The 18,655-nt window shown below is 38.8% G+C and overlaps 1 protein-coding gene across 4 annotated transcripts in view; it reads left to right on the forward strand.

The window, feature by feature from the left end:
- Positions 1-18,655, forward strand: part of LOC122817233 (collagen alpha-1(XIV) chain-like) — a 950,064-nt gene that overhangs the window by 258,599 nt on the left and 672,810 nt on the right. For all 4 annotated transcript variants that reach the window (XM_044090454.1, XM_044090451.1, XM_044090453.1 and 1 more), the window contains exons 5-7: positions 3,212-3,385; positions 13,929-14,120; positions 16,956-17,111. In XM_044090454.1, coding sequence (XP_043946389.1) covers positions 3,212-3,385; positions 13,929-14,120; positions 16,956-17,111 — 522 coding nt within the window. The remainder of the gene's footprint in view (positions 1-3,211; positions 3,386-13,928; positions 14,121-16,955; positions 17,112-18,655) is intronic.

An 18,655-nucleotide genomic window follows, 5' to 3' on the forward strand; every position in this document is an offset into this window, starting at 1 on the left:
GTCCCACTTATATTCCAAGCTATATTACAAACTACTCCAATCGCCAATACCCTCTCCCCCTCTCCCTCTTGTATTCCAAGCTACATTACAAACTACTCCAATCGCCAAAACCTTCTCCCCCTCTCCCTATTGTATTCCAAGCTACATTACAAACTACTCCAATCGCCAAAACCCTCTCCCCCTCTCACTCTTGTATTCCAAGCTACATTACAAACTACTCCAATCACCAAAACCCTCTCCCCCTCTCCCTCTTGTATTCCAAGCTACATTACAAACTACTCCAATCGCCAAAACCCTCTCCCCCTCTCCCTCTTGTATTCCAAGCTACATTACAAATTACTCCAATCGCCAATACCCTCTCCCCCTCTCCCTCTTGTATTCCAAGCTACATTACAAACTACTCCAATTGCCAAAACCCTCTCCCCCTCTCCCACTTATATTCCAAGCTACATTACAAACTACTCCAAATTGCCAATACCCTCTCCCCCTCTCCCTCTTGTATTCCAAGCTACATTACAAACTACTCCAATCGCCAAAACCTTCTCCCCCTCTCCCTATTGTATTCCAAGCTACATTACAAACTACTCCAATTGCCAAAACCCTCTCCCCCTCTCCCTCTTGTATTCCAAGCTACATTACAAACTACTCCAATTGCAGAAATCCTCTCCCCCTCTCCCTCTTGTATTCCAAGCTACATTACAAACTACTCCAATCACCAAAACCCTCTCCCACTCTCCCTCTTGTATTCCAAGCTACATTACAAACTATTCCAATCGCCAATACCCTCTCCTTCTTGTATTCCGATTATCTCGATGTTGCTACTTATAGAGCAGTTTTTCAAAATCATCCAGCTTTTCTTCTTGCCTTTTCATGAGTTTTGTTTGCTCTTGTATTCTGTAGATCTGTCTGTACAGCACAGCTTTAATTGCACTTTTATTATCCTACAGATAGTGCACCTTTCCTAACAGCCTTTCCACTTCTGTTTGTTGTGGTTGTCCCATTGTCATTTCAAGAAGTTCACATCTTGGCCTACTATGATTATCTTTTCAAGTAAAGTGCACAGTTGCCCCTCTTTATTTACAGCTTTAAAAGCAACCATCTGTTCCTCCTTTAATTTTGACTCATTTGTATTTCCTTCTGGGCTGTTTTCTCCTTGAGAATACTATTTTTATCCAAAGGTTTGCTGGCTGTGTTTAGTGCTTTCAGCTTAGGCAGCCATTTTGGCTGGGCTGTCTAGTACCACTCAGATGATAACTAGTAAGCTGTCATAATGAAGATCCTCTAATGAATTTCACAGAGAGGAACCATCAGGAAACAAGAAAGGTGTGACAGAGGTACCTCTTTCATGGTCATTTGCATGGGATAGTGTGATGATATGGGTGTCTTTGTGCACCAAGTGGAATGGAGTTGGAAAGCCTCATACAGAGATATTTTATGCATACAGGTGGGGAGATGGTCAGAACTGTTAATAAGAACAAAACGTGACAGATCAAATTTAGGAACTATCATGGTCCACGAGTCAAGTATTTAATATGTCATTACTTCAGGTACACCAGATTCCTGAAACTCACATACTCCATTTTAAGCCAGAAATTCTGCTTTCTGAATTCATTCCTGTTGATATCACCTTGGGTTTTTCATACCCTATCAGTGGACTCCTGAACTTCACCAGATGGAGAATATTTCAGAAGAACAAATGGCTATTGAGAAAAACGTTTAGAGAACAATAAATGTATAGTCCAGACTTTCAGAATTGTGTACTGACTTCCAGAATGTTTTCTTCCAGTGGAGTTTCCTAGAATTTTTGATTAGAATGTTAAAAGATCTTGTGTTGAAATCTCATTCATGCCTAATTGATTTTGTCTGTTTGATGCAGTCAAATGCTGAAAATATTATATTAGAAGTCTTCAGCTGGGCAGCTAGCAGTATAAAAGCAGACATTACTATCGACTTTGTTATCTTCCATCTATAATTTGCCAACTTGTAAATGAGACAGCATTATGGACATCACTGATAACCTAAATCAGAAGCACAGTAATTACAGAAAGCAAACTGATGTTAAACAGACATATTAGCTTTGAAACTCTTGTTAACTATACCAAACAGAAAATGATGCCTCTGCTTAGTTACATGTACTGCAGGATATGCAGCCCAATGCAAACAGTGATGTCACTCAGTGTGTCTTATGTAAAAGTGTAAAACAATTAATTTAAAGCAAATTTCTGTTGCTTTTCATCTTAGTGGTGGTGAAGCATGATTCAGCTGCATTCGTATGCATAATGTTCTGCATTTCATGTCTGTTTCCCAGCACACATCACTGCCATGTCTCGTGCATTTGTATGCATAATGTTCTGAATTTCATGTCTATTTCCCAGCGCACACCCCTGCCATGGATGGTTTATGCATGTCCCATGCATTTGTATGCATAATGTTCTACATTTCATGTATATTTCCTAGCACATACCACTGCCATGGATGCTTTATGCATGTCCCATACACTTGTATGCATAATGTTCTGCATTTCATGTCTGTTTCCCAGCACACATCACTGCCATGTCTCGTGCATTTGTATGCATAATGTTCTGAATTTCATGTCTATTTCCCAGCGCACACCCCTGCCATGGATGGTTTATGCATGTCCCATGCATTTGTATGCATAATGTTCTGCATTTCATGTCTATTTCCCAGCACACACCACTGCCATGGATGCTTTATGCATGTCCTGTTGTCTTTCACTTAGAGTTCTATGTATGCGTTTAAGTAAAAACAACTGCTACCTTCTATTCCTGGAAACATTGTATATTTTTAGATAATGTATCTTGCTGCTAGTATATCTGATTTTTTGTGGTTACAAATCAGGAATCAGCACTGCATGTCATTAAACTGTTTAAATTGTATAGTCTCTGAGTGAATTAATGGAACAGTACATGGATACCTTATCAGTCAAATTGACCATTTAAACATTATTTAAAATAAATGAAAAATGGCAGCATACCCCATGCAGACATTTTTTTATGAGAATGAAGCAATATTTGAGGTTGGCACATCCTGAAATGACACATAAAGCCCAGTGTGAATGGAGGTATTTGAGATCTGAAGCTGTGACACCTTCTACCTTAGTATATCAATGTATTTAATTGCATCTCTGGTAGTATCTTTGAACCAATATTCCTGAATAAACCAATGATTCTTATTTTAAATGTATTTGCAGTTAATGACTTGAAAAATAAATCAAGCAAATTTCCAATTAGTGAGACAATAACCACAGATGGCCTTACACAAAATAGCAAGATTGAGAAAAACCTGACTATGAAGAGAGAGTTAAACATCACTTCTGGACCTAACCAGACATCTGTTTTAATAAATGCAGAGGCCATACTGAAAGGTAAGCTTAACAGTTTAAAAATTGATATCTATTTGTAATAAAGTATATATATATATTTTTGTTTTAGACAAAACAGTACTATTCAGAGCAAGAAAATTTTAGTCATTCTGAAGACAACAGAACTGAAACCAACAGTAGACTTATCATAATCCACATTTAATAAGAACACAATAAATACAGAACTTAGTTGTGTCGGTTTATGCCTCTTCCTACCTAACTATATGTCAGTATGTGGGCCTGTTAGAGTAATGCTCCCAGTCTATGTTTGAAGCAATATAATGGTGTTTGGAGAGACCTTCATATTTTCCAGTATTCTCAGGAAGGTTCCTGGTTTGGGAGGGTGGTCTGTAGCAGGCTATAAACTGGAAGGCAGTTTTACCCACAGTTAGTTGCACATGGATAGTCTCTGATGCTGTGGCACCAACCTGGAGGTGTGGGTATCTTTGAATATTGATACTCCTCCTTTTGTGGTTCGTCCAAGTTTTGGAAAAGCATGGTATGAGGTATAACCTGGTAGTGCTGGGGTGCTCGAGCCTTGAACCAGGTTTCTGTTACTGCACAGAGATGTCTCCATGCAGGGTTTAGTGCATCTTGAGGTTTAGACTTCTGGCATTGAGTAGCATTACTTATTTCTTATCCCTTGTGATACCTATGGAGGTGGGTTTGTCTTTGAGCCTTGCTAAAAAGGCACTATGGGGTAGCAAGAGCCTTTGCCAATATCCAAAGCCCAGGGTGACAGGTGCAAGCCCTAAGCATCTTGGCATGTCATCCCAGGCTGACAGGCTTGATCCCCTTTGAATGACACCAACACTTAAGCCAATTGTTGAAATTGATCATCTTTTTTGGCATCATTCTTGGTGAGGGTAAGATGCTACTCAAGGTCAGGGTCCTGGGCTACATGCTCAGAGAGCCCTCTATGTCTCTTTCATGTAGTCCAGGGAGGTCTCAGGTCATTCACACCAGATGGACAATGACTGTCATATTTGTACTTGGAGTGACCTGAGTGCTTGTGTTATGTGGCGATCCTAGCCGACAGGCACTCACCGTGACCTTCTCCTTGTTCAGCCTGGTGAGCGGCAGTGTGCCTGATAGAGTCACCTATTACAAGTGTATCAGGTGTGTTGTTTAGCCTTAAGGGCTGTGACTGTTCACACTGGCTTTGTGAGCTATGTGTTGCACGTGTTTTGTTTTGGGGTAGCTTGTTCTGCTTTGAGGTCTCTGCTGCTTAGGCAGATCCTCGTTTTGTGTTTATGTGTTTGTGCCTATGTGAGACTGGAATTGTAGTGAGTGTGGTTTCCTCTCCTCCTGACTGGTTACGCCAGTACTGAGTTGAGAGAGCTTAGCCTCCAGTTTGGTATATGGTTGCATCTCTCACATGTGTTGGAATTTGTTGGGAGGAGGAGAGGGTTGTTGAGGCAGTTGTAACATTGCCCAAGATTCCCAGATTCACCAGCTGGACCAGAGAGATTGACAACTGACCTTTGGACATGCTAGAATAGTATTGGGAATTCCTTTATAATTGAAAAAAGGGCCAATGGGGAACAAGGTACTCAAGGAGTTTGTGAGGGTGTAGTGCTTTTAATTTTTAGAGCTGACTTATATAATTGCTTTAGTGAGCAAGTGCCAGGTAACTTAATGCAATGTGTTACAGGTAACTTAAATGCAAAACGACAACTTTCTTTCAAGTGAAACAAGGAAATAAGTACAGTAAGCAATGCAGATATCTTAGGGATCCATGGAAAGTGCTAAAGGCCATGCTGTTGAATGTGAATATATGTTGGAAATATATATATAAACATATATACATATAATATATTAATATATATTGCTTTTATGCATGTCCCATACACTTGTATGCATAATGTTCTGCATTTCATGTCTGTTTCCCAGCACGCATCACTGCCGTGTCTCGTGCATTTGTATGCATAATGTTCTGCATTTCATGTCTATTTCCCAGCACACGCCCCTGCCATGGATGGTTTATGCATGTCCCATGCATTTGTATGCATAATGTTCTGCATTTCATGTCTATTTCCCAGCACACACCACTGCCATGGATGCTTTATGCATGTCCTGTTGTCTTTCACTTAGAGTTCTATGTATGCGTTTAAGTAGAAACAACTGCTACCTTCTATTCCTGGAAACATTGTATACTTTTTAGATAATGTATCTTGCTGCTAGTATATCTGATTTTTGTGGTTACAAATCAGGAATCAGCACTGCATGTCATTAAACTGTTTAAATTGTATAGTCTCTGAGTGAACTAATGGAACAGTACATGGATACCTTATCAGTCAAATTGACCATTTTAACATTATTTAAAATAAATGAAAAATGGCAGCATACCCCATGCAGACATTTTTTTATCAGAATGAAGTAATATTTGAGGTTGGCACATCCTGTAATGACACAAAAAGCCCAGTGTGAATGGAGGTATTTGAGATCTGAAGCTGTGACACCTTCTACTTTAGTATATCAATGTATTTAATTGCATCTCTGGTAGTATCTTTGAACCAATATTCCTGAATAAACCAATGATTCTTATTTTAAATGTATTTGCAGTTAATGACTTGAAAAATAAATCAAGCAAATTTCCAATTAGTGAGACAATAACCACAGATGGCCTTACACAAAATAGCAAGATTGAGAAAAACCTGACTATGAAGAGAGAGTTAAACATCACTTCTGGACCTAACCAGACATCTGTTTTAATAAATGCAGAAGCCATACAGAAAGGTAAGCTTAACAGTTTAAAAATTGAGACCTATTTGTGATAAAGTATATATATATTTTTTTGTTTTAGACAAAACAGTATTATTCAGGGCAAGAAAATTTTAGTCATTCTGAAGACAACATAACTGAAACCAACAGTAGACTTATCATAATGCACATTTAATAAGAACACAATAAATACAGAACTTAGTTGTGCCGGTTTATGCCTCTTCCTACCTAACTATATGTCAGTATGTGGGCCTGTTTAGCTGCCTATTTATCTTTTTATAGATCCATGGCCAAATGCCCAATGATCATGCTGTTGAATGTGATATATATGTGTGTATATATTTATCTATACGCACACACACATATATATATATATATATATATATATAATATATATATATACATATATATATATATATATATATATATATATATATATATATATATATATATATATAGTTATAGAGACGGTTCACCTGGTCAAATGTTTATTTGGTTGACAAAGTGAACTGTAGTGATGTGTGACCAGCAGTTTGTGTGAATGTCTGATTTTGTGACTGCCTGTTTGGACAACAAAAATAAGTTGCTTTCTGGTAGAGTTGGGAGCTTGTGTGCAGATGTGTGTGTATTAGGGTTAGAGATAGGGTCTGGTAAAGGCTCATATTTAGTGTATGTGCAGGAGTTGGCGAGGCTTAGAGCAAGGGTCAAGTAAGATGATAGGTTTAGTGTTTTGTGTTTATGTGTGTGTCTAGTGAGGGTGTGTACTCTCTTGTGTTGTGGTAGTGTTACAGAATATTTTTAAGGTAAGGTGCACAGTTAGGGTTAGGGGAAGGGTTAGGTTTACCATGCATCACTATGGTGTAGGTAGGGACAAACAATATATTTTATTAAATGTAAGTGTGTGTGTGTGTATGCATGTGTCTATGTGTTTGTGTGAGTGTGTTTGTGCCTGTCTGAGCATGCATGTGTGTGTTTGTGTATATGTCAGAGTGTGTGTGTGTTTGTGTATGTTACAGATGACTTACATTGCATTATAATGCATCAAGTAACAAGGTTCTTGTGGCATCTCCTCAAACAATGTGTAGAGTGCTTTAGCCTCAAACTAAGTTATCTGCAGAGTTATCTGCAAACATGTTAGAGGACCTGTAATGTCTCTTGGTGGACAAAGGCATGTCTTATCTTGTCTTGTGTTGACATCAGAGTGTATTGTTCTAGTCCACTCTTTATTGGGAAGTGGCATATGATAACACAGTTGATGATATCTGAGTACCAGGACTGGGAAGCTGGGTATTCGTGAAATCTAATGCAAGGGATTTTTGTCATATACCTCATTAGCGAGTATAATGCAAGTAATACTTAAGGTATCCATTGAAAACTATAATTGTCAACAGCCTGTATATAGGTCCATTGCTCATAAACGTCTGGGGTGTTAGGAAATAACTGTCCTGGAAGTTGATTTTACAAATGTCTGAAACCACTTCCCAGAAAAGTTTCAAAATTCCCACTTAAACCAAAAAGTTTAATTATATGCTATTTATAGTGAAAATCTGAACCAAAACTGTAGAAATTCTCAGTTTAGATGCCTTTTTTCATTCATTAAATGCAGGTTCCTGATTTTCTTGATTTCAGTATTAAATAACCTCATGAATGGATAGAACTTTTTTCATAGATCCGATACAAAGTATTTTTTTCATTTCCTTGGTGGGGGCTTGATACTGAGGGTGAGAAAGTAAACTTAGTGGAAAATGTAGCAGTCCTCTATCTTTTCTGTTAAGGACATAACATTAAACAGCCTGTGCAATATTCGAAATATTTAATTTTATGAACCTGCATTTACTTTTTCATATGTACCATCGTAATAAGGGTGTTTTTTAGCATTTTGAGCTGTACCATAAAATATTTCTTTAGACAACCTTATAAATATTGCATCTCCTATTTTTTCAGACCAGACCAAAGGTGTTTTTTTTTCTTTTATCTCAAACGGGGACTTAGAATTCATTGTGTGACATCACCTTTGGACAAACAGTTTTTTTCTTCCTCACGTATATGAAAAGGGGCGGGGGGGGGGGGCAAAAGCATTGTTCGGAACAACAGACCTGATATACTGAAAGCTGTCAAAGATATGAGTTTGTTTTTAATTTAGAAATTAAAGTTCTGGCACCTGTAAAAGATTATCCATATCCCCTCAGTCCCCTCCTATCCTTGACTGGGATAATCCACTGAAACCAGAACCTCAGTTAGATAGTATGGATCGGGCTAACCAGAACCTCAGTTAGATAGTATGGATCTGGCTAGACCAATCACTAACATTCCATGAGCAGACAAAAAGGTCGAGAGCCAAGATCAACAGTAAACACTTCTGGGCCAACAAAATATTTCAGTTCCTCTCGCAGCCAACAAGGGCTGCTAGAGGAGAAGGCATCATTCTTGCTCAATTTGAGGAACCTAGTTTTCATCTGCCTCTGTCAGAAACACTGTCACCTTTAAGGGCCTCTCCAATTCATAGTTACCTCACCATGGAATGAACACAGCTGCCTCACTCTTCCAAGACTAAGGTGTTTCCAGTACAGGCAAGTCAAATCTTCTTATTGGTTCTTTACTCTTCAAAGTACTCAAACGTATTATTTTTCTGGGCTTGAAGAGCTCTGTGGGTGATGATTGTAACCATAAAATGAAAAGACGCCTTCTCTTGGAAGGAAACCTATAACAAATCTAAATAACATTTTAAGGAACAAATGCACAGCATTGTTTGGAAGGTCCATATAGTCAATGCTGTAGTTCTCCTAGTAGTAACGTAATGCTGGTAGAATTGGATTAGAAATAAGGTTGCACACAAGAAAATTGATGTTGTTGATATGTAGTGTTAGACAAAATATTTGTGGATTCCATGGAATGTAACAAGATTTAGTCAATCAATACATAAGGAAATAATTACATACTACTCACTGGAAGGCCTGGTAGTAAAATTGAAACTCAAATACTTTGGTCATTTAATGTGAAGGCAGAATTCACTGGAGAAATCACTGATGCTGGGAAAGAAGAGGACAGCAGAGGCTAAGACAGATAGACAGCATTACTAAGACAATAAATATGAATTTGCAAAAATTTAAAGAAACAATTCTTGATAGACAGGCATGGCGTGCTAATGTTACTGAAGTTAAGAAGAGATGGATTTGACTAAAGAACAACAACCTCTGTCTTCACTCATCTATAAGCCTTCAGTTTATTCCATTCCTGATATCTGTCAGTCAATCAAGTATGTTAAGTGTAGAAATATATAATCAATATCTTCTCTCACTCGTATCTTGCCATCTGCAGTGTAAAAAATTTAATTCACTATCACGTTTTATCACATTTTCGATCAGATTTACAACCATCAAATTAAGAATCTAACTAAAGATCAAGGAGTAATTTAGCACTTTGGAAACAAAGAAACAAACACAAAAAACATTTGCCAGTGTTTCATTATCATCATTCAGTGACGTGGGTCTCTACCCACATCCACCTTACTCTTGTGTATTACACCATTCCACTACCCCCGCCCCTAACACTATCCCTACACATTACATTATTAAAACACTTTCTCCTAATAGTACCATTATTCAGACAATGCCCAATTTGGGTTTTATAGCTGGGGTTTACTGATCTACCCACAACCCTTTTTCCCATTTTTGTACATGGGGTCAGGGTGTCACTTCAACAGTGGCAATCATCTAGAGCCAGGGTTTACACTACCAGGTGTCTGGCCCTGCCACAGCAGTTCTTCCACACAACATGCTCACCTATTGACAATTTAGAGGGTCTTCTCCACCTGCTGCATGCCTATGGAATGTTGGAGGAAACCAGAGTACCTGGAGAAACCCCACTCGAACACAGGGTGGACATGCAGACTCTGCACAGAAGGCACCCCAGCTGAGAATCACACCAGGAAACCTCTTGCTGTGAGGTGACAACACTATCTGCTGTGCCACTGTGCTGTCCCCAAATAGTATGAAAGAAGTTGTTATTGTCTGTGATTTGCTCATTTTGTATGTCATGCATTTGTGTTGGCATTCAGTTTGTGTCTCTTATTTGTGTATTGCTGATATATGTTGCCAACTATTAATAATATAATCGTATAGATATATACATATATAAACACGGGAGCTATTAATTTAATTGCATATATGTATGTACATTTTGTCAACATCTGTTTACTCAATACGGGTTAGTCAGCTAAGCAAATTGTCAACAGAGTCTGCAAGATCATACAGTCCTTTAGGTTGGAGAATATGTCCTTTCATGATATTGTGAAATCTTAGATTTAATATATGTAATTAGCAGGGTCTGTTGGGGAGGGATGCAGGAGGGCATGTTATTCATGTGTCAAGTTTGTTGCTCAGTGCATGTGTAGCAGCCTGTTAATGCTTGTGTTGTCTTTGTTTTGTGGTTGACATTATGTCAACAGCTGCGTCTTTTGCTCATTTTCAGTAGACCTATATATGTACCCATGGTTCCTACAAGTTTGGTCATTGACTAAGATTGGCCTTATTGTGGCCAACTTATATTGGTTGACAGTGATACAGTAAATGGCCAACAGTTGTGTGATGGGTGATGATCCCCAAGGAAGGGTAATACCCCCCTTCCCTGGGGATCATGCAATCTCTGAGTTAGTGTATATAATTGACAAGGAGTGCAGGGGGCCTTACTAACTGCAAGAAAACACTCTTTTTTTGGTTTACTTTTCTGACGATTAGTCTCAGAGCATGCACAGTAGTGTGTTCATTTGCTTTTCTCCATGTTCGCTTTTATTGGATATTAGTAATATATATTTTTATATATTTACATACACACACTAATGTTCACATGTGCACACACAAGGGTGTGTGTGTGTGTGTGTGTGTGTGTGTGTGTGTGTGTGTGTGTGTGTGTGTGTGTGTGTGTGTCTTCGTCTCTGAACAACACAAAAAAATGCTTATATATTTATGTATCATCTGAAATCACTATCACTTTATTCTGTGTCATAAAGACTACTCAGAAGTGATCTCTGCCTGGCATATAAAGCAGTCTTTGACCTGTGTTATTGGAAATGCTGCATATCCGTAAGTGAAATGGTACACAAGGTACTCTCTCTAAAGGCTTAACCTGGTATGTGACATTACTAGAACCTGCTGGGGGGCAGATTTGTCTCTCAAAGGTTACCACACCTTTGGAACAGACCCTCACTTCATGTTAAACAGAGCACCTCATTGTCCCTCTTCAAACGCAACCAGGACAATTAGATGGGTGACCATAAATTCACCCCAGGGGTTCCACCCGTGTCCCTGTTGGATGGGGCAATAGGTGCTGATCATGGAAATAAGGGTAAGAACTTGGCTAGGCTTGTAAAGGCCCTACTGTCATTAGCCTAGTAACCTGCTATGATGGTATGATCCTATGATCTGTCATTACACACACACACACACACACACACACACACACACACACACACACACACACACACACACACACACACACACACACACACACACACACACACACACACACACACGTGTCTATAGTAGGGAATGTGTGGAGATTCTTTCCTCCAAAATTTAGTACTTTGTAAATGGATATAAAGCAGAGATGCTCACTTTTCTATTTTATCACTTCTGCACCTCCATTCCTGATTTTTAAATTAACGTTTGTTTCACAACCTCTCTTTGTGTTATACATGTGAATTGTAAATTGTAATATCGATATACTCAGTGCAGCTGCAGAACATTATAATTTTCAGTGTCTATAAAGAACATTATTTTATCAAATGCTAAGTCCTCCAAGCAATTATATACTCTCGTTTTTTCTAAGAATTTTTATAATTTTTATATCCTTATTTTTATTTCTAGGTTATGAAAATTTTCTATAAGGAATGTTCAAGTAAAATGATATTCACTAAGGCTATTGTTTTATCCAGCAATTAACTGAAGTTGAAAGTCTTTAGTGCAGTTATTTTAAGACCTGCTCTAAATAAATATATATTTGAGACATTTTTGAGAATGTTCCTCCTATGACGTCATATGTTTCTGACTAGCTGATGTTCATTATTCCCGCTGCTTTAAAAGGGGTGGCTCAAAAGGTACTGACTATTGGTTGCTAGCTTTCTTCTTCTCCCACACCATTGCTCTGTCTGCTTATAGGCGGAGCCGTTTTTGGGGTAAGCTATATAAGCAGCCAGAGTGACTAAAAATCTTTAGTACTTTCTTGCTGCCTTGTGCAGATGCTTCTCTGATGCTCTTTAGGATCAGCAGTTGGCCTAAAGCTTCTTGTCAGACATATAAGATCCCTTTGGGTAACCCTTCCACTCTGTTTTTTTATCCTTTTATTCCTCTGTAAAGATAGATCTGGGGACATTTCCACTTGTCTACCCATGTATCCCTTTCTTTCTTTACTGTTTATTGCCAAACAGTTTCTAAAGGAGTTTTACATCAGAGATATCCTCATATATTGGTTTGTCCTTCATGGGATCTCAATTTTCTGCTACAGAAACTGACTGTCACTCTTTGAACCTGTTAGTGAGGCTGATTTAAGGCTCATTACATGGAAAACTATTCAGTATCCGAGTTGCAAGCTCAAATGGTGGGAGAATCCTATCTGTTTTTTTCATAAAGACAGGGTTACTCTGTACACAAACAACTCTTTCATGCTCAAAATTGTTTCAGAGAATGTTGAATCAGGAAATGAATGCCTATGTTTTCTATCTAGATTCTAAAAATGGGAGAAGAAATTGTACACACTCCGGATATGTATAGGCAACTCGGGAACTATCTTGACAGAACTAAGTTATTTAGGAAAACTAATCAACTATTTATTTCATATTCTGGAATCAAGAAAGGCCATTCTGTTTCTAAACAGACTATTTCCAGGTGGTTGTCCTTTGCTATTCTGTTTTGTTACACTCCTCAAGGAAAATCCATTCCAGGCAATGTTAAGGCACAGTCTACCAGAGCCTTAGCTTCTACGATGGCATACTGGAAAGGGGTGGACTCTAAAAACATTCTAGAGTCAGCAACTTGGTCCTCCATTCATACTTTTACAACACTAGAAAGGGGATTCCCTTTTAAGGCCTAGAGCAGGCTTTGCTAGGACCATTTTCCAGAGGCTGCTGGACCCTTATCTTTCCTCTTCCCAGGTTGGATAATCTTTGGTAATCTACCCATAGGCTAATTCAGCAGTGAGAATGATGAACATAGTACAGTTGTACTATAATAATAGACGTTCACCTGCTTTACTCCTGCATTAGCTGTACGCTACCACCATCCCCTTTCTTGTATATATGTAGTGTGGGGTGCAGGTTAGATTTTGTGGTTTATATCCTGGTTTTTTTCAGGATGAGGTCCCCATTTTTGGTTGAGGGGCAAGAAAGTCCTGAAGATTTTTAGTCACTTTGGGTGCTTATTAATCTCCCTCAAAAAAGGGTCTTAGCCTATTAACAGACGGAGTTAATAGTGTGGGGGGGAAGAAAGATTTTAGAGGTTGGCCTCTTGCTGTATTCTTGGCATGGTGCAGCTCATATGCTGCTGCAGCAATGAAGAATTTGAATTCCTTCTGTTATGGGTAAGTGCAACTTACACAACTGTACTTTCTAGTTATTGGTCAAATGAAATTGACTTTATCAGTGAATGCGATTTCCCACTCAAAATTCAGTCTGTTAAAAACCTCTTTTACCTGTAAGTAGAGGTGTGGTATATTATACATCATGATTTCTCACTGGCAACAAAGAAATGATGTGACTCTGCTGCCTTACTTTGAGCCCCTTGTTAGCCTTACTCTCCATTTTACTGATTTCCTTTGTCACTTAAACCAGAGACAAATGATGAAGGACAGAATACAACAGCAAGCAACGAATCAAGCAAGGGAAGAAAGAGAACAAAAACAGAGTCTGCAGGGAGTGTAATGACAGAAAAAGAGGCAGAGAAGAGTGCACAGCAACGTCCCAGCACACCAGATCAAGAAAATCAAAGCCGCGACAAAGCAGCAAAGGAAATGTTTAAAAAAGGTATCGCACCTGCTTGATAAACCTTGTGTATTAATAATTTTCACATAATCGTCTAGAGAAGAAATGCATGCACCTTAGAGATGCTTTTAACAAGTAAAATAAGCTCTACAAAAACTTAATTGCATATAAATGTAGAATCAGAACAACACAATGGAGTGAGAATGTCAGTTCTCCTAAAATCATGCACATTACTTTTCGGTACTCAAAGGAATGATGAATTCAGTCCCAGATCAAGACTGATTCCTTTCATTACAGCATCATCACGGGCTCACACCTGGGATGCAGCATGTCAGATAACTTGCATGATTCTGTACAGCTCTACAGCCAAGAGAAATGGAGATTTAAATATAATGAGTGTATTCAGTATAAGACATGCACACACATAAGTTCTGTAGAATCGGGACATTTTTATTGCATAGGGACACCAAGTATTGTGGTTACATCAGTCCAAAATGCCCCTACATAGTCTATTACTGCATTTTCCAACAGCACCCTATTTAGAGAAAGTGGGAGGGACTGCTGGGTACATTTCATTATGTAGTACCTAAGGAAATAAAGCGCACTAATCAAGCCAAGAACACATCCGGAATTATGAAGGTAACCCTGTGCAGACCAGACTGCCTGCTAGTACAAAGCATGGTACATCATTTGCATGAAACAGAGAGTCTCATACTCTTGACATGCACTGCTTGGGCTGCCAATGAATGGCCCCAACACACTATGTAGTAAGTGCTTATACTCACCCCTACACATGAGTTATCCTGATGGATAGCACGCACCCCAGCACACTATGTAGAAAATGCTTATACTCACCCCTACACATGAGTTATTTTGATGGATAGCATGCACCCCAACACACTATGTAGAAAGTGCTTATACTCACCCCTATATGTGTTATCCTAACTAATAACATGTACACCAGCACATTATGTAGATAGTGCTTAGACTCACCCCTACATACATGTTATCCTAATGGATAGCATGCGTCCCAACACACTATGTAGAAAGTACTTATACTCACCCCTACACATGTTATTCTGACTGATAGCATGTGCCCCAACACATTATGTAGAAAGTGCTTATACTCACCCCTACACGTGTTATCCTGACTGATAGCATGTACCGCCACACACTATAGAAATTGCTTATACTCCTACATTTGTGTTATCCTGACTGATAGCATGAACTTCTTAAAGTGTTGTCAGATATTCTCCTACATCTGCATGAATGACTATCATCCTGTATCAAAACATCTTAAAAACAAACAAGCACGCAAATAAATAAACAAATACATAACATGTAAAATGTGGCAGCATAAATGTACCCTGATGATCCAGTGAGCCTGCTGACTGCCTCAGGTCCCTGTGGTGGTACTGCCATCACCACCGCCATAGAACATGATGTGGTCCAAATATCCCAGTGATTAAAGATGCAGCAGTCCTTATGTTTTCCCCCACCATGGCTGTCAGCTGAACTATGACACTATGTAAAATGCGTATATGACACACTGTATTTAACACTTCAATATTGTCATTTATCTAACAGTCTCTGTGGTTTCAGATTAGGTTTGCTGAATGCTGCCCTCTTTCTTGAACTAAGTTTGTGCTGAGTGTGTTGACACGTTTGTTGAATGCTGAGATAATGAAGTACTGGAACAGTAGACTACAAGGGGCAACACTTACAGAAATATATTTCACTGATTTGATGAATAAAGAGAGAGAGATACAGTCCATGTCATGTGTGTGCTTGTGTGTATGTGTACATAAGTGCATGTTGCGTTTGCATGTCTGTGTTTGTGTGTGTGTGTATGTGTGTGTGTGTGTGTGTGTGTGTGTGTGTGTGTGTGTGTGTGTGTGTGTATGTATGTGTGTGTGCACTCCTGTGCTCATATGTGCATGTGTGTGAGTGTGTATGTATGTGTGGGTGTGCGTGTGCGTGCGTGTGTTAGCATATGTGTATGTTTGTGTGTTTGTTTTAAGGGTTTCTGCATTCTAAAGAAATTTGCAGTTTTGTACTGGGAGATACATGTTTTGTGAATGTTTATGCTGGGGAACAAGTTTACATGACCTTAATGATTAAAAGTAGATTAGAAACAAATAGGGACAGTTTGAAGTAACAAATTGTGCCTGTCTTGATGGTAGCCCTTGGGTGCCTTTTTCGCATGTATTACATTGGGGTCTATTTTGTGTAACATAGCTCTGGTGAGCTTCACTTTGTAGCACCTACAGTGAGCTACTGGGATGCCGTTCACTTTGAATGGCACACATTTGCTGTTATGTATTATTTATGTATTTATTTGCATGTTTGTTTGATGTTATGACGTGTTGATCAGGGTATGCAATGACCCAAAAAAGAGCATATTTCAGTCATTGTCCATGTACGCACCAGTAACTGTAACAGGTATATTTCATATGCTCATTACAGCATAACACATTTTATCCCCTTACAGTTGCTGCTTTTCCCTGTTCCCTCCTGCACACTGTACAATATTGTAACTTTCCCAATATACAGCAGAAGGAACATAAACATACCTACTCGCCTTTCAGGTGTTTTACAGTATCATCACAAGCAAAGCAAAACCAGTATTTGAAACATTTGTACATGTTCCAATACTGTTGTTAGTGTCATAAGACAAACACAAAATACAAAACAGTATAATACCCAGGTTATGACATAATAAGAAACAGTAGGGGGTTCAAGAACTTGTCTTTTGTAACTTAAGTTAGTTATCTAGTTTAGCAAGATGTGTGTATTATGCACTGAAATTTGCAGGACTCTTTTTTTTCACTCCAACAGGCCCAAGCCTGCATTAACAGTGGGGTTGCTTGGTTGCAGGTCATCGTTTCCGTTGTGAACATTCTTCCCCGGCTGATGTTGTTCTCCTTGTTGATGGATCATGGAGTATTGGTCGTTCCAATTTCAAGCTCATCAGGGAATTTTTGGTGAACTTTATTACACCATTCCATGTTGCTGCTGACAAAGTTAGAATAGGTAAGCAAATGCCCTTTGCTAATCACAAAGCAGAAAGCCAAAAACAATTTTACTTTAAAAGTCAATGGTTTGGTTTGCTTAGAAGAAACAGCTTTCACAGTCTGATTAGCTAATTGCATATCATTTTCAAGGTGATATTTCAGCACTAACCTATAAATCACTTACCATGTTTTCATTAGTTATTCTCTTCATATTTGTGCTAGTCTACTTATTCTTGACACTCTTACTGCACATCCAAGCTGGGGTGTCTGCCTACTCATTACTGATTAGCATTACTAAAAGTAACTTCAGTGGTTTGTTGACTTTATCCATCTACACCTTCATGCTGGCTTGTCTGCCTAATCATTACTCGTTAGCATTACTAAAAGTAACTTCAGTGGTTTGGTGACTTTATCCATGTACACCTTCATGCTGGCTTGTCTGCCTACTTATTACTGGTTAGCATTACTAAAAGTAACTTCAGTGGTTTGGTGACATTATACATCTGCACCTTCATGCTGGCTTGTCTACCTACTCATTACTGGTTAGCATTACTAAAAGTAACTTCAGTGATTTTGTGACTTTATCCATCTACACCCCCATGCTGGCTTGTCTGCCTACTCATTACTGGTTAGCATTACTAAAAGTAACTTCAGTGGTTTCGTGACTTTATCCATCTACACCTCCATGCTGGCTTGTCTGCTTACTCATTACTGGTTAGCATTACTAAAAGTAACTTCAGTGATTTGGTGACTTTATTCAGCTACACCTCCATGCTGGCTTATTAGCATTACTAAAAGTAACTTCAGTGGTTTGGTGACTTTATCCATCTACAGCTTCATGTTGTCTTGTCTGCCTACTCATTCCTGGTTAGCATTACTAAAGGTAACTTTGTGGTTTGGTGAATTTATCCATCTACACCTACATGCTGGCTTGTCGGCCTACTCATTACTGGTTAGCATTACTAATAGTAACTTCAGTGGTTTAGTAACTTTATCAATCTACACATCCAAGTTGGCATGTCTGCCTACTCATTACTGGTTAGCATTACTAAAAGTAACTTCAGTGGTTTGGTGACTTTATCCATCTACACCTTCATGCTGGCTTGTCTGCCTACTCATTACTGGTTAGCATTACTAAAAGTAACTTCAGTGGTTTGGTGACTTTACCCATCTACACCTTCATGCTTGCTTGTCTGCCTACTCATTACCAGTTAGCATTACTAAACGTAACTCCAGTGGTTTGGTGACTTTATCCATCTACACCTTCATGCTGGCTTGTCTGCTTACTAATTATTGGTTAGCATTACTAAAAGTAACTTCAATGATTTGGTGACTTTATCCATCTACACCTCCATGCTGGCTTATTAGCATTAATAAAAGTAACTTCAGTGGTTTGGTGACTTTATCCATCTACGCCTTCATGCTGGCTTGTGTGCCTACTCATTACTGGTTGGCATTACTAAAAGTAACTTCAGTGGTTTGGTGACTTTATCCATCTACACTTCCATGCTGGCTTGTCTGTCTACTGGTTTGGTGACATTATCCATCTACATCTTCATGCTG

The sequence above is a fragment of the Protopterus annectens genome, chromosome 12.part0, assembly GCF_019279795.1.
Source record: "Protopterus annectens isolate FY-2018-M chromosome 12.part0, PAN1.0, whole genome shotgun sequence".
Lineage (NCBI taxonomy): Eukaryota > Metazoa > Chordata > Ceratodontiformes > Protopteridae > Protopterus > Protopterus annectens.